The 15744-nt window shown below is 36.7% G+C and overlaps 2 protein-coding genes across 3 annotated transcripts in view; one reads left to right on the top strand and one right to left on the bottom strand.

Annotated features, from left to right (window-relative positions):
• The window catches only part of Rpn6 (regulatory particle non-ATPase 6), a 77735-nt gene extending 76095 nt beyond the window's left edge, over positions 1-1640 (bottom strand). The window contains exon 1 of the mRNA XM_068366578.1: positions 1499-1640. Within this exon, the coding sequence (XP_068222679.1) occupies positions 1499-1508 (10 nt within the window). The 5' untranslated portion in view covers positions 1509-1640. The remainder of the gene's footprint in view (positions 1-1498) is intronic.
• LOC137634279 (serine protease HTRA3-like) overlaps positions 1-13678 on the top strand; it is a 20669-nt gene extending 6991 nt beyond the window's left edge. For both annotated transcript variants that reach the window (XM_068366579.1, XM_068366580.1), the window contains exons 3-5: positions 9724-9835; positions 10829-10988; positions 12418-13678. In XM_068366579.1, coding sequence (XP_068222680.1) covers positions 9724-9835; positions 10829-10988; positions 12418-12611 — 466 coding nt within the window. In that variant the 3' untranslated portion in view covers positions 12612-13678. The remainder of the gene's footprint in view (positions 1-9723; positions 9836-10828; positions 10989-12417) is intronic.
• The last annotated feature ends 2066 nt before the right edge of the window (positions 13679-15744 follow it).

Below are 15744 nucleotides of genomic sequence, written 5' to 3'. Positions count from 1 at the left end.
TTGAAAATCATTAAAAATTAACCAAACAGATCTCTTGTGTGTAGGGACATGGAATTGCACTAAACTCGATGGTGCTATTAGTAAACAAACGTGGAACCCAGCAGCAGTGTACTTGCACATTCAAATATGTAATGATATACGAACACATTTAGGGCCAGAAAACGTTCCTCACAGTCATAGCCACACGAGAAAATGTATTGCATGGATAGGAAATCCAGTATGTCAACTTTGGCCAGCGTGATTTTGTCGTGCACACATGAGTCCCATTATACCCTGAAGTCCTGCAAGTTCGATCAATTTTTAAATGATGGTAATATAAACTGGACCAACACAATGGAAGAACGATTCAATATACTTTGTAGATGCAATGTACGATATAATCCAGAAAGGTAATTTGAACTAATTTCATTCTTATTACTTGGAACAATGTCAATTAGACGAACGAATCAACAAAAGTTGTTACTTTTGTAACACTGCCGTTCTCGTAAACATGGCAGGCGGTTTTATCAAATTATTCATTCGTTATCTCTTTCTTTAAAAATTTTAGTAATCATAAGTTCTCTTTTAAATGAAAACTACTGTACTCATTTCCTTAGACTCGACTTGAAAATGCAAACGCCTATACGTAATACAGACCTACAACAATGATAGAACTGACTTTCGTTTTACAATAAAAATAGTTCCTAGATTATGCAATATTATTCAAATAGCACTAGCTAATTGTCCTACTACTGTCCTCAAAAGGACATACCCCCTTTGCTGCCATACTCAGCTGTCTTTGGGGTAAATTCTTGCAGTGAGAAGCTATAAGATAACAATGATCCCGAGACCGAGCTTATATTGCTCTCAACACTTATCACGGGGTTGACCAATCCCATTCGATCCGAGCTACTAAAGCAAATCTGTGGAGAACCAGTGACTTTCACTAGTGTTAACGGTCAAATCAACGGGAACAACACATCTACGATAAAACTGGGTACGTTACCAGACTAAGTGTATGATTATTCCTTAAAGGGGGAAAATGTGTTAAAATAAATACTTTGACCTTTGTGATAATTGTGAAATTGTCATCTTTTGGCACCTTTAACATCGGCTGAGATTCGGACAGTCTTAAAACGACAGTATTTTTATGACAACTGTGACAGAATCGTTTACTAAAAAGGGAAATACTAAAGCCGTAAACACCTGTAAACATCTGGTAACATTTAAAAATATAGTTCACTCCAGTCTTCCAGGCACATGATCAAACCTAACCTAACCTGGTTGACGTTTGCCTCCGTCCACTGATTAGTCTCATTCAGTTAATAACAATTACACATAAGATTTTCAGACTTCACATTTCCATAACGGTATCTAAGAATATGTTAGAATGTGGTCTACTAGCACTAGCCACAAATATTATCTACCTAGGGGCCTAGGCTATGTTAGAGCTGCTATTGGGCAAACGGTTTAGGCTAGGCAATGAAATTCACGAATACATTCAAAACATTCCACTAACTTGTTTTCATGATGTAATCCTCAAGTACACCACCAGAGAATTATAACTGAAAGAACGTAAGTCCAATTTGGATGCACTATCACTGACGACCCACTAGAGTCAACTGATTTCATTTGCATCATCGCAATTCACAATGAACAAAGGAATGGCTGCCCGCGGGACTTCCACTGATTCAAAATCCCAACGTGAATACCGTGTGGTGAGGGCGACTCGACAATGTAAAACTGAAGTGGGCATGATCATCCCAGTTAACACACTCCATTTGTTTAAACATAGTTCTTTTTGCTTCATCGGCAATAATATTAACAAGAGCTTTTACTTCTCAGCAGCCTGTAACGGTATTATGATTAAGGACCCACTTTTAAAAGAAAAGAAAAAAAAAACAATAACGTATTTCGATTTCCGAAAATTTATATCATTCTATGGGGGAGAATGTGTATTTTGTCCAATACAGAATTGAGATATATCAAAGTGCATTTTCAGATGTAATTATCGTTAACTATATATTAATTAATAAATTCGTTGAGACCGGTTTCATTGTTTCACCTCCTAATTAATTTTATAAAACATTTCTAGTTTAGACCTAGTGAAACATGCACAATTATTATGTTTTATGTGATCAGTTTGTTGTCATAACACAGTCTTGTGCAAAATTCTATTAAATTTAAATGGAAATAAAAATAATTCATACGGCACCACTTGCAGCATGTTTAATAGACTGAATTCGATTTGTGCTACGTAGCCTACAATGCTAAAAATAGTGTATTTGATTTCTTGGTTAAATACCGAGAGGTTGACCGTAGATCGAGAATTCTGAATCTATTTTCTTATTTCAGTCGGGATTATGAACAAAGAATCCTTTAGCATATAAATGACCTAGCTATCTCTCTACTTACCTATGTATCTGCATATCTGTATCTACATATGTATTCATATAATTTATCTTATTGTGCTTTCATAAACAATCCATCTGTATATATATATATATATATATATATATATATATATATATATATATATATATATATATATATATATATATGAATGATTGCACTGTTTTAAAAGTAGGTCTAAGATAAGTGTGTTATGTCTGTGGCTTTATCAAACCTATACGCAACATCCAAAATATCAGAGTAAAGAGATTTGACGTTGGTGAGAAATTGGTTTACGAAATAATATCAAGAATGAAGTTAGCAAGGAATGGTGATGTTAGCATATTATTATTATTATTATTACTAGCCAAGCCACAACCCTAGTTGAAAAGGCAAGATGCTATAAACCCAAGGGCTCCAATAAGGAAAAATAGCCCAGTCAGGAAAGGAAATAAATAAATGATGAGAATAAATGAACAATAAATCATTCTAAAAACAGTAACAACGCCAAAACAAATATGTCCTATATAAACTAGTAAGAACGTCAAAAACAGATACGTCACATATTAACTATAAAAAGACTCATGTCAGCCTGGTCAACATAAAAACATTTGCTCCAACTTTGAACTTTTGAAGTTCTACTGATTCAACTACCCGATTAGGAAGATCATTCCACAACTTGGTAACAGCTGGAATAAAACTTCTAGAATACTGTGTAGTATTGAGCCTCATGGTGGAGAAGGCCTGGCTATTAGAATTAATTGCCTGCCTAGTATTACGAACAGGATAGAATTGTCCAGGTAGATCTGAATGTAAAGGATGGTCAGAGTTAATTGAACTAATTGAACAACGGTGCCAAAAATTAATATCTAGATCAGGAATAAGAAATTTAATAGACCGTAAGTTTCTGATAGAGTTGATAGGGAAGCAATGTGGAATGTGATGAGGTTATATGGAATTGGTGGAAGGTTGTTGCAAGCAGTGAAAAGTTTCTACAAAGGTAGTAAAGCATGTGTTAGAATAGGAAATGAAGTGAGCGATTGGTTTCCGGTGAGAGTGGGGCTGAGACAGGGATGTGTGATGTCGCCGTGGTTGTTTAACTTGTATGTTGATGGAGTGGTGAGAGAGGTGAATGCTCGAGTGCTTGGACGAGGATTAAAACTGGTAGGCGAGAATGATCATGAATGGGAGGTAAATCAGTTGTTGTTTGCGGATGATACTGTACTGGTAGCAGACACAGAAGAGAAGCTTGACCGACTAGTGACAGAATTTGGAAGGGTGTGTGAGAGAAGGAAGTTGAGAGTTAACGTGGGTAAGAGTAAGGTTATGAGATGTACGAGAAGGGAAGGTGGTGCAAGGTTGAATGTCATGTTGAATGGAGAGTTACTTGAGGAGGTGGATCAGTTTAAGTACTTGGGGTCTGTTGTTGCACCAAATGGTGGAGTGGAAGCAGATGTACGTCAGAGAGTGAATGAAGATTGCAAAGTGTTGGGGGCAGTTAAGGGAGTAGTAAAAAATAGAGGGTTGGGCATGAATGTAAAGAGAGTTCTATATGAGAAAGTGATTGTACCAACTGTGATGTATGGATCGGAGTTGTGGGGAATGAAAGTGATGGAGAGACAGAAATTGAATGTGTTTGAGATGAAGTGTCTAAGGAGTATGGCTGGTGTATCTCGAGTAGATAGGGTTAGGAACGAAGTGGTGAGGGTGAGAACGGGTGTAAGAAATGAGTTAGCGGCTAGAGTGGATATGAATGTGTTGAGGTGGTTTGGCCATGTTGAGAGAATGGAAAATGGCTGTCTGCTAAAGAAGGTGATGAATGCAAGAGTTGATGGGAGAAGTACAAGAGGAAGGCCAAGGTTTGGGTGGATGGATGGTGTGAAGAAAGCTCTGGGTGATAGGAGGATAGATGTGAGAGAGGCAAGAGAGCGTGCTAGAAATAGGAATGAATGGAGAGCGATTGTGACGCAGTTCCGGTAGGTCCTGCTGCTTCCTCCGGTGCCTTAAATGACCGCGGAGGTAGCAGCAGTAGGGGATTCAGCATTATGAAGCTTCATCTGTGTTGGATAATGTGGGAGGTTGGGCTGTGGCACCCTAGCAGTACCAGCTGAACTCGGCTGAGTCCCTGGTTAGGCTGGAGGAACGTAGAGAGTAGAGGTCCCCTTTTTGTTTTGTTTCATTGTTGATGTCGGCTACCCCCCAAAATTGGGGGAAGTGCCTTTGGTATATGTATGTATGTAAGTTTCTGTCCAAGAAATTAAGATGAGAATCAGCAGCTGAACACCAGACAGGAGAACAATACTTAAAACAAGGTAGGATGAAAGAATTAAAACACTTCTTCAGAAAAGATTGATCACCGAAAATCTCGTAAGACTTTCTCAATAAGCCAATTTTTTTGTGCAATTGAAGAAGACACAGACCGAATGTGTTTCTCAAAAGTAAATTTGCTGTCGAGAATCACGCCTAAAATTTTAAAAGATTCATACAAATTTAAAGAGACATTATCAATACTGTGATCCGGATGTTTAGGAGCCACCATCCTTTACCTACTTACAATCATACTTTGAGTTTTGTTAGGATTCAACTTCATACCCCATAATTTGCACCATGCACTAATTTTAGCTAAATCTCTATTAAGGGATTCACCAACCTCAGATCTACATTCAGGGGATGGAATTGATGCAAAGAGAGTAGCATCATCTGCATATGCAACAAGCTTGTTTTCTAGGCCAAACCACATGTCATGTGTATATAATATGAAAAGTAATGGGCCAAGAACACTACCCTGTGGAACTCAGGATATCACATTCCTATACTCACTATGGTGCCCATCAACAACAACTCTTTGAGATCTATTACTAAAAAAATCAATAATAATGCTAAGAAACGACCCACCCACTCCCAACTGTTTCAGTTTGAAAACAAGGGCCTCGTGATTAACACGGTCAAAGGCAGCACTAAAATCAAGGCCAATCATACGAACTTCCTGACCACAATCAAGGGATTTCTGTACAGCATTGGAGATTGTAAGAAGGGCATCACATGCTCCAAGGCCTTTACGAAAACCAAATTGCAAACTAGGAAATAGATGATTACCTTCAGCAAACCTATTTAGACGTTTTGCCAGAAGACGTTCAAAAACTTTAGATAATATGGGAGTTATGGAAATTGGGCAGTAATCAGTGGGACTTGAGCTACCACAAACACATTTACATAGAGAAGTAACATTACCAATTCTCCAACAAGTGCTAAAAGCTCCTCTTCTTGCTAACTTGCTCAAAATAACAGATAACTTTGGAACTAAGAAATCTGCTGCCTTTATAAAAAACAAAGGAAAAATACTATTTGGGTCTACACCTCCATAAGCATCAAGGTCCATCAACAGAGCTTTAATCTCACGAGATCGAAAAGCTTAACTAGTTAGTTTAGCCTCAGGAAAACAGGAATGAGGAAGTTCAAGTTTTTCATTACTCTGTTTACTGTCAAAAACATCAGCCAAAAGGGTTACCCTTTCCTTTGGACAGTGAGTGACTGAGCTATCTGGTTAAAGTAAAGGAGGAACTGTTGCATCTACACCAAAGAGTTCAGATTTAAGGGTAGACCACCATTTATGTTCCTGAGTTGTTCTAGAAAGGGTTTCTTTTATTGTTAAAGTGTACTCTTTTTCAGTTGAGGCATAAACTTTCTGAGCAAAAGCCCGAAGATGAGTATAGTTGTTCCAGGTCACATCTGATCTGTTACCCTTCCAAAGATGATAGGCCTCCTGCTTCTCCAAATAAGCACGTCTACAATCATCATTGAACCACGGTTTGTCCTTCACTCGGTACCTTAGTACACAAGAAGGGATACGCCTGTCAATTATGTTGACTAGATTTTCATTCAAAGGGACAACAGGATCTACACTACTATATAATTGTGACCAATTCAAGCACAAAAGATCATGCAAAATCCCATTCCAGTCTGCTTGGGATTTCATATAAATTTTACAAGAGTATGTTATATCAGGGACAGGCTCAGTCTTCACTACTAATGAAATCAAGGCATAATCAGATGTCCCGACTGGAGAACCAACCTTACTAGTTATAACGCCAGGGGAGTCAGTGTATACAAGGTCCAAGCAATTACCAGACCTGTGAGTAGCTTCATTTATGATTTGCTCACAGCCTGATTCAGAGGCAGTCTAAAGCTCTTAAGCCGTGGTGATCGGTAGGAGAGATAGAACTTAACCACTCCCTATGGTGAGCATTAAAATCACCAACAAAGACAAAAGAAGCCTTTCTATCATCTTGTATCTTAGCCATAATGGTAAGAAGACAATCGAAGATATAATCATCCATGTCTGGATTCCGGTAGATCGAACACAAATAAAAGTTGTTATACCTGCCACAAACTTTTATTACCTGAATCTCATGACATCCACACTGATAGCAGGACTTATGAGAAGCAGGGTACTCGGTCCTAATATACACCGCCATTCCCCTGGCCCTAGGGATGGCATCACGTTTCAACATTATTGGCTTCTTAAAACCAGTTATAAGGAGCTAGATGAGTGCCTCATTTTAGAAACCAAAGTTTCTGAGCACAAAAGAATATCATACTGTCTGGACGCAACTGTAAGGTCTTGGATATTTGCATGAAGACCACGAATATTGCAATCCAGAAGACGACATTGACGAAATCTAGGGCGTACTGGTCCCAGATTTTGCTCAATGTCTCCAGACAGCTTAAGAATTAATAGAAATAAAAAAGAGACATCATACTTAAAAACTAGATTAACAAGAATTATAACAAAAACAATATGTACAGAATTATAAATAAAGTGATTGATGATACCCATAGACTATAGTAAAAAGTCGGAAAAACTGGTCAACATGGAGGAGCCGATACACCATGCAAGGCTAAATACCCTCCAGGATAGCCACTTCAACTGAAGGGAGGACAGTAACGATGGTTTTGAGAAGAAAAAGAATCAGAAACGGAAAAGACAACCTCTTGATAAACCACCAGGCATCCATGGCCCTTCTATTAAGCCTGCCCAACACACCATTTCAAAAAAACAAGAGGAATAAAAAAAAATAATAAGATAGAATAGTGTGCCCGAGTGAACCCTCAAGCAAGAGAACTCTAACCCAAGACAGTGGAAGATTATGGTACAGAGGCTACGGCACTACTCAAGACTAGAGAACAATGATTTAATTTTAGAGTGTCCTTCTCATAGAAGAGCTGCTTACCATAGCTAAAGAATCTCTTCTACCCTTACCAAGAGGAAAGCACACTGAACGAATTGCAGTACAGTAATTAACCCCTTGGGTGAAGAAGTGTTTAGTATCTCATTGTTGTCAGGTATATGAGGAAAGACGAGAATATGTAAAGAATAGGCCAGACTATTCTGTGTAAATGTAGGCAAAAAAAAAAAGAAAAAAAAACCGTAACCAGAGAGAGGGATCCAATGCATTACTGTCTGGCCAGTCAAAGGATCCAATACCTCTCTAGTGGTAGTATCTCAACGGGCAGCTGGTGCCCTGGCCAACCTACTACAATACAGATTTGGGATAGTGAAGAACTACAAGGACTTGTGGAATTATTGGAAAGTTTTTTTTTCTTTAGGAGAAATGGTTATGGATGAACATGACCTACAGTATTAGGGCAAATAGAAATTAACAAGATAGACCGATGACAAATAATATCAGTGGAAGACTGGGAGCGGTTTATTTACATAAGTATTTACGAGTAGATATAAAGGATGATGGTAGAATGCAATCATGAGATCAGAGGCAAATCACAAAATAAAATAAGCAATACTGGTAATAAGGTGTGAGCAAAGTTTTGGAAAAAATCATGGGATTTGGAGTCTATGGGTGGGGTTTTGTTGAAGCAACTCTCTTTTTAAATTGCTCTACTGTTGTTAAATGGACATAAAAGAAAAACGTACGAAGCTGTTAAAATAAACAATGGGCATAGTTTATGTAGTATAAAAATAATTTAAAGAGTGAAAAATGTGGAGATATGCAGCAGAGGTGATAAATGGGTTAGCATAGACGAGGATGGATGAATTGAGGTGTTTTAGTAACTTAAAAGGAATAAAGGGCGATGGGCTAACAAAAGCATGTCATTCGAAAACATTAGTGGGATGAAGTATAACAGAAACTACAAATTGCTAAATAAATGGTGTGGATAAGGCACTAGGAGGGAAGGTCCTGAGAATGCAGGAAGTGTATGTGTGTGTGTGTGTGTGTGTGTGTAAGATAACAGTGTGAATATACGCGGTGGGTCTAATAACTTTGTTGTAAAGGTGCATGAAGTGGCTATCTTTTGCAAGTTTTCAAGACGAGTTAATTCTTGGTAATTCTTGGATTCAGCAGATGAAGTCGAATGGGAGTGACCACCGTGTTGTTATAACACTAGTTACTGCTCCTAGGGAAAGTGTATTATATATATATGTATATATATATATATATATATATATATATATATATATATATATATATATATATATATAGAGAGAGAGAGAGAGAGAGAGAGAGAGAGAGAGAGAGAGAGAGAGAGAGAGAGTTTATCAATGATACTATCATTCCTGTTTTTCATTTCTATTTGGTTTCCCTCCTCATTCATTTTCCAAAAGTCTCAGACAAACGTAAAGTGTCCTTAACCTTGACATATCATGACGGGACGTATAAGTATCTTGTCAAATAGGAATATGGACAGAATCATAGCCCTTGTTGATCATTCTCGACTCAACACACGATTTCATCCCCATAGATACAACTCAAGAGTCTTATGACGTCATCATCTTGACACCTTGACCGATATCCTTTGAACTTGCAGCTATTTCTTGGCGTTAATTCCATCTTCTTATAATGTGGAAGAGTTGGCCGTCACTAATGTCTTCAGAGATCAGTTGCCTAACCTCTAATACTACAGATGGGCCATTCAGATTCTCTGAGTCTACTTTACCCTTGTGTCGACTAATTGGAGTAAAAACCTATGACGCAATCATGATTGTCTTTCATAACCAACGTTTTACATTGTTTGATTAAACTAAACTTTTTTTCTTGGTATTCCTTACAGTTTTCTTTTTGTTTTTAAAATTCAGTAGATTGCGAGATAAGGTGAAGGACGGTATAGATAGAAGAGGTTTGGTGGAAGAGGATGCCTTTGATAGAAGACATTGAAGAGGGCGCATCAGGCAACCGATTCATGATAATTTTAATATTTTGATAATAATCATTTCAATTTAACATCTCTCTCTCTCTCTCTCTCTCTCTCTCTCTCTCTCTCTCTCTCTCTCTCTCTCTCTCTCTCTCTCCACCTTAAAAAACTAAAAATCTTAATAATTTCATTCTCCTATTCCAGACCAGACGCACTGCAGTGTGGACATTGCGAACCGAATCACTGCGTAGCCATTGGAGAGTGCCATCGTGGCATCACATGGGACGTTTGCAACTGTTGCGAAGTTTGTGCAAAGGTAGCGTTCACTTTAACTACTCTAACATATCTTTAGTCCGGGTTTTTATTCATAATGATTTCTAATTTCAGGGTATATGGAAGCCAGGCAGAAGGAGTATTGGATGTTAATAATGGTGCGAAGAAGCAGTTGATTTTGGTTATAAGCTAAAATTAGCAGGTGATGATAGACCTTGCTGAACATATGAGTCTCGGAATAATCGAATTGAATTAACAGTGAAAGCCAAATTGGAAATGTATGAAGGCATTATTGAATCAATCCTTCTCTATAGAGATGAAGTATATGTTAAATCCAATGGAAATTATGAATAAAGGTTGAAGCTATTGAAGCTGTTATTGGGGTATATAGGACATAAAATACCTTTTAAAATGGGGGGAAGTGTGATGGTAAATAGAAATGGTTACTGTAAAGAGTGTATGCTTCGGAGGCATTAGACCTAATAAGGGTTGAATAGATGGTATGAATGAGGTTCCAGAGAGGATGCAGTCTGCTCATCCCAGTGGTGTAGGAAATGGCTAATTTTGTGAATCGTCTGCATATGGATTTCATTCATTATGCAGCCGTTAAAGTGTGAATGTGGTAGTAGCTGAAATTTCAGAATTGTATATACACCAGAGGAGGCTATATATACTTATATATATACATATATATATATATATATATGTATATATATATATATATATATATGTGTGTGTGTGTGTGTGTGTGTGCGTGTGTGTGTGTGTATATATATAAAAGTCATATTAAAATTTTAACCTTTCATATAAAAAAACTTGAGGTATATGTCCTGAAGCATTGTTTAGATGAGTATTTGCAATTGTTCTTGGAAAGACAATACCTACCCGAAGGCAAATCTAAATTTCTATCGGACAGTTATTAGCATAGGTAAAGATACGACAGGAAATTTCAAAAGTATTGATTACGCTATTCTATTGAGTGATATCCCTCATCTCTTATGAAAATAATTGCAAAATCAATGTCCCTCTTTGACAGGGCTTGGATGAGGAATGTGGCGGACCTTGGAACGCATATGGCAAGTGTGGATATGGTCTGACATGCATTAAGGATGCCCGTGAGTGCCCATACCTATTCCACCCTCGGGGCACAGGATCCGACACTGGGTCCAACATCTGCGATGATTACCTCTTCAACGGTAAGTTCTTCCATTCAGTGTCTCCATAGAGTAATTACCTCAACTTACGGAGTCTGAAGGAAAGGATGTACTCGGCTGTGACGGTTTCTTTGTGAATAAGATATTTACATAGAAAAGGAAAAATTTGAATGCAATATTATGAAGGCGAACTATGGGGTTAGGGAAATCCTGCTTCAGTTTGATGATGGTGAAAATCAGGACGTGATTATTTTTCACGATCATAATTTGAGTTAGCTGAGGAATTTCATAAAAAAAACACCACATGAGATCTCGGCATCATAAAATTATCTTCTCTTACTACTTGATGAAGGACTTTATTTCATATTTCAAGGTATAGGGGAGAGGGTTTTCTCCCTCCATTTGGCTGAAATTTCTGAATAAATCTAACAGGAAAAATTTTGGGAGAAAATCTTGATATATCTAAATATGTCTTTTATGTATCTTATATCCCTACTGAATGTTAGATTTTGTGTAAGAATTTATGTGCAGCAGTGATATAAGAAATGAGTTTTCCATCCTTTTACAACAATAAAGTTCGGAAATGGTGGCCACAATAACATCCCCCCTCTCTCTCTCTCACTCTCTCTCTCTCTCTCTCTCTCTCTCTCTCTCTCTCTCTCTCTCTCTCTCTCTATGTCATAACAATGATACAAAAGCTTAAAAAGTATTACTTTCTTGTCCTCATATTATTGCATACTCATTATTGTCAATTTACATGCTGCAAGTTACCAAGTCTCCTTGAAGTCTTGAGAAGATACGAAGATACGATTATAAATATCTGTAGCAAGTAAATCAGAATATGAATGTTGTCAAAAATGTTGGAAACAAAATGGTATTAACAATATCGCTTATTTACAAATTAAATGTTTCGTGTCATCAATTGTAAAATGTTCATCTGTTGTTTACTGATCTGTTTATAATTTTACGTGTCTACAAAAGAAATTTAAATCATACTTAATACATAAACCTAATAAAACAACTGACCATACATGAGAACGAGCAAAATCACATGCTCGGATTATGAATATTAAAGGTAATTACTAATTAGATATTAATCAAGATTGACCATACTCGTAAAACATTAAGGTTTTCTCAACTAATTTCGTCACTTTTTTTTAAAGCACACAAATGGTGTTTAGCACTCATTATTAGATATAAGTTTGATGCCTTTTGCATATTCGAGTATACTTTGTGATTTAATGAAGAAATTCAACTAAAAATTTCTAAATCATTACTGTCATGAAAGGATATATGCACCACTATATGCTCCTCCATCGACAGCTAGGTAATGTTCAAGCAAAGAGAGACAGGCTGAGACAGAAACAGGTACACTAAGTGTTATGATTGTAATTTTCTATTTTTTTCTGATGATTTCAAACGCAGGAACATTAATGTTTATCTATCTGTTTACTTGTTTTTTTTTTTTCAGCCATCGGGCGTTGTGTGCAAAGCGAAAACGTCATCGAGTCCTCCTTCAAAAGGAACTTGGTGAAAGACGTGTTCGACCTGGAAAACCACCGGCTTGATGTGGCACAGGCGCCCAAGAAGGGCAGCCTCAAAGCCGACGCTCTCATCGGCAAGAGGCTTATGCTGAAGGGTGTGCTCAGGGGAGTCGAGTACTAAAAGAGGTTCATGGTTGTGCTTTCAGTGACCGCCAAGAGAAAATTCAAAATAGAGAAGAAAAAATTCAAAACTGTTAGGAAAAAATTGAACGCAGCGAGGAGGAAATTCAAAAAATCGAAAAAGAAACTCAAAATGGTCAGGAGTAAGTTCAAAACCGCGAAGAAAAATTTCAAGACCGCTAAGAAATTTAAGTTCGTACAGCGAAAATTAAAAAAAAGACTTTTGTATACATTTTTGATGTGATTAAAGTCGTCTTTACATTGCAAATCTATCTTTATGGAACAGAATCCAGTAATATTTTGCATATAACAGTCTTTGTATCATTTAAATCTCGGAAAAAGTTATCATGAATAATAATCTCATTTTTTATGCCGTTAGTATAACTTTTTCAGCAAAAAACCATATTCACAAATATAATTGAAATGCGACACTAAAGTACAACCATTACTTCCTATTCTGACATCAATTATTAGATGTATGAATAATCGACTGTAGTGTATTCATGTTGTTCCATAACCTTGATGTAATTAAGCGAGCCAGTTAGTTATTCATGATACGCCTTCGAAATGTATCTACGAAGAAGTAAAGACAATGAATTTCCATCAGTTTCTTTCCTTCTCTTGAAAGCGTATAAAAATGGCCTTAAGCCCTGTCTACAAGATCGAGCATGCCCGACGGGCAAACAGTGATACCAGGCCACAATAGTTAGTGAAAATGAGGGTTGGTGACGTCAGAAGCGGGAAAACTAAAGGCAGGGATCTGGCAACACTGTATGATGCCAGATCCCTGTCTGTGTTTCTCCCGCTTCTGACGTCATTAACCCTCATTCTTACTAACTATTGAGGTCTGGTATCACTGTTTGCCCGTCGGGCATGCTCGATCGTGTGGACAGGACTTTATGATTTCCATCGGAATAAGTTCATCCGAACTGACTGAATATTTGATAATATCAGATATCATATTTTGGTTTCTCTAAATGGCAGCTGCCTATACTATATGAAAAAAATGTAATATATATCACTGTATAAAATGCCAAGAAGTGCACAATACATATTTCGGTCTTCTCAGATTAAGTTTCATTAACATAAACCCGGAGAAATGTGCTTCCAGAGCAATTCTAATATTTGTATATCAAGTTAAACCTCTATTGAAAGCTAAATAAGTAGAGTAGAAATTAGATACTGCAGTTTGCTAAGTAATTTATAGATTATCAGTTCTTACCTCTGTTTTCATTTATTTATTTATTTTATTTATTTATTTATTATTATTTTTTTTTTTTTTGAAGTTATGAAGCCACTCCCTAGAAAGATGTACAGGATGGAAGCACACAAAATAATTATTTTCTTTCCATACAAAACCTATATCATTTTTTGTTGAAATTTAATATCCTTACTTAAAAATGTTAAAAATTCTTTGCAGACCATCATGTTGCTTCTTACTTGCTCATGCAAAAAAATAACAGCCACATCTGCCTTTTGTAAAATAAACAAAGGGAAACTGTGATCAGAAGTTAATTTCAATGAGAATGTTTTTTTTTTTTTTTTTTTTTTTTTTTTTTGAGTAGATAAGACGAAATTTGGAGTGGTCTCTGATAAGGCAACATAGATGTTGTCAGTGAATTTTAATCTATGCAACATCTCTGTTTTGTAGTTGTAAGTGTGGAATATCCCGACTTACAAAAGTATGTAATAGGTTGCAAACGGATTCAGGACACAGGTAGACTTTGCGTCAATGAACGCCTCAGTTCTCATTGACTATTCTAGAATAATTTATTTAGTGAAATTTCTATTGTTCAATAAGGTCTTTATCACTAATCATAAACTCTACATTGGTAAAGATGAAATACGAATACAGTATATTATTTTTTTCAAATTGTATGTAACCTGAGCAACTTTAAATCTTTAGGAAATCTGTGTCTACATTCTAATTGTCCTGGTCTTAGATGAGGGCCTTGAAGCGAACTACACAGAGGCAAGAACGACCCTTAAATGTCGTTTAACCTACCTTGATTATCTCTGCAGGAAAAAACGTAAACTCTCTCTCTCTCTCTCTCTCTCTCTCTCTCTCTCTCTCTCTCTCTCTCTGTGCATCCGCGTTCAGTATTATCATTTGTCTCCGGAGATGTAGAAAGCACTCCAATCAAGTACCTAAATCTGATTGTTCGACTCTCACATTAATCTTATCACGGATTTACCTAAGATAAAAAATAAATTGATGAATAAACTAAAATAGTGTTAAACAAAGTACTTGGATGTCGATAGCATCCGCCTAGATTGAAAAGTATCTGCATTTGGATCAAACCATGCGTAGTCATTAGCTATATTATGTATCGTGTATCGTGTTCAAGCAGAAAAAAAAAATAGGATAAAATCCTATATGAGAAGAATCCTAAACATAGGACTTCCATATGATTACTACGAAAAGAATAATGAAATTGAATTCATTGTACATCTTAGGAACAGTATAGACCTAATTCGGACGTCATTACTACTCAGTAAAATTCGATTCTGGTGAAACGTACAAACTCTATGATAATATCCTGACAACACTCTCATCTGTTGCTAATCCGCTATTTAACACTCTCATCTGTAGGAATTATTTATTTCAATGTTGTTACTGTTCTTGAAATTTTTTTCCTTGTTTCCTTTCCTCACTGGGCTATTTTCCCTGTTAGGGCCCCTGGGCTTATAGCATCCTGCTTTCCCAACTAGGGTTGTAGCTTAGCAAGTAATAATAATAATAATAATAATAATAATAATAACAATAATCCTCAATAAACAACTATATGTTAACATATATGGTCTAGTACTGAGCCTGTGAGAACATTCGGCATCTAGATTAAATTGGTTAATAACCTTGCAGTTGCACTGTATAAGATAAAAATTGAAATATATTGTACAGCAAGATGGAAGAAATGAAACAAGAACGGAGGCAAAGCAGAGGGCTGTAGGGCGAGTACAGCATGAGACCGAAGAGACAATATCGAGACCATCACTAAATATCTTCCATGCACCGGAACAAAAGTAAATTAAAGCATTATATATATTCAAAATATTATAGCATGGGCCCAAAAGACGATCATAATTCAGATACCAAGGATCGTTATGCAAGATGCAATCTGGTATGTGTATTC

The sequence above is a fragment of the Palaemon carinicauda genome, chromosome 44 (genome assembly GCF_036898095.1).
Source record: "Palaemon carinicauda isolate YSFRI2023 chromosome 44, ASM3689809v2, whole genome shotgun sequence".
NCBI classification, from domain to species: Eukaryota; Metazoa; Arthropoda; class Malacostraca; order Decapoda; family Palaemonidae; genus Palaemon; species Palaemon carinicauda.
The sequence above is the reverse complement of the archived record's forward strand: the minus strand, read 5'-3'. Positions and strand labels throughout refer to the sequence as shown.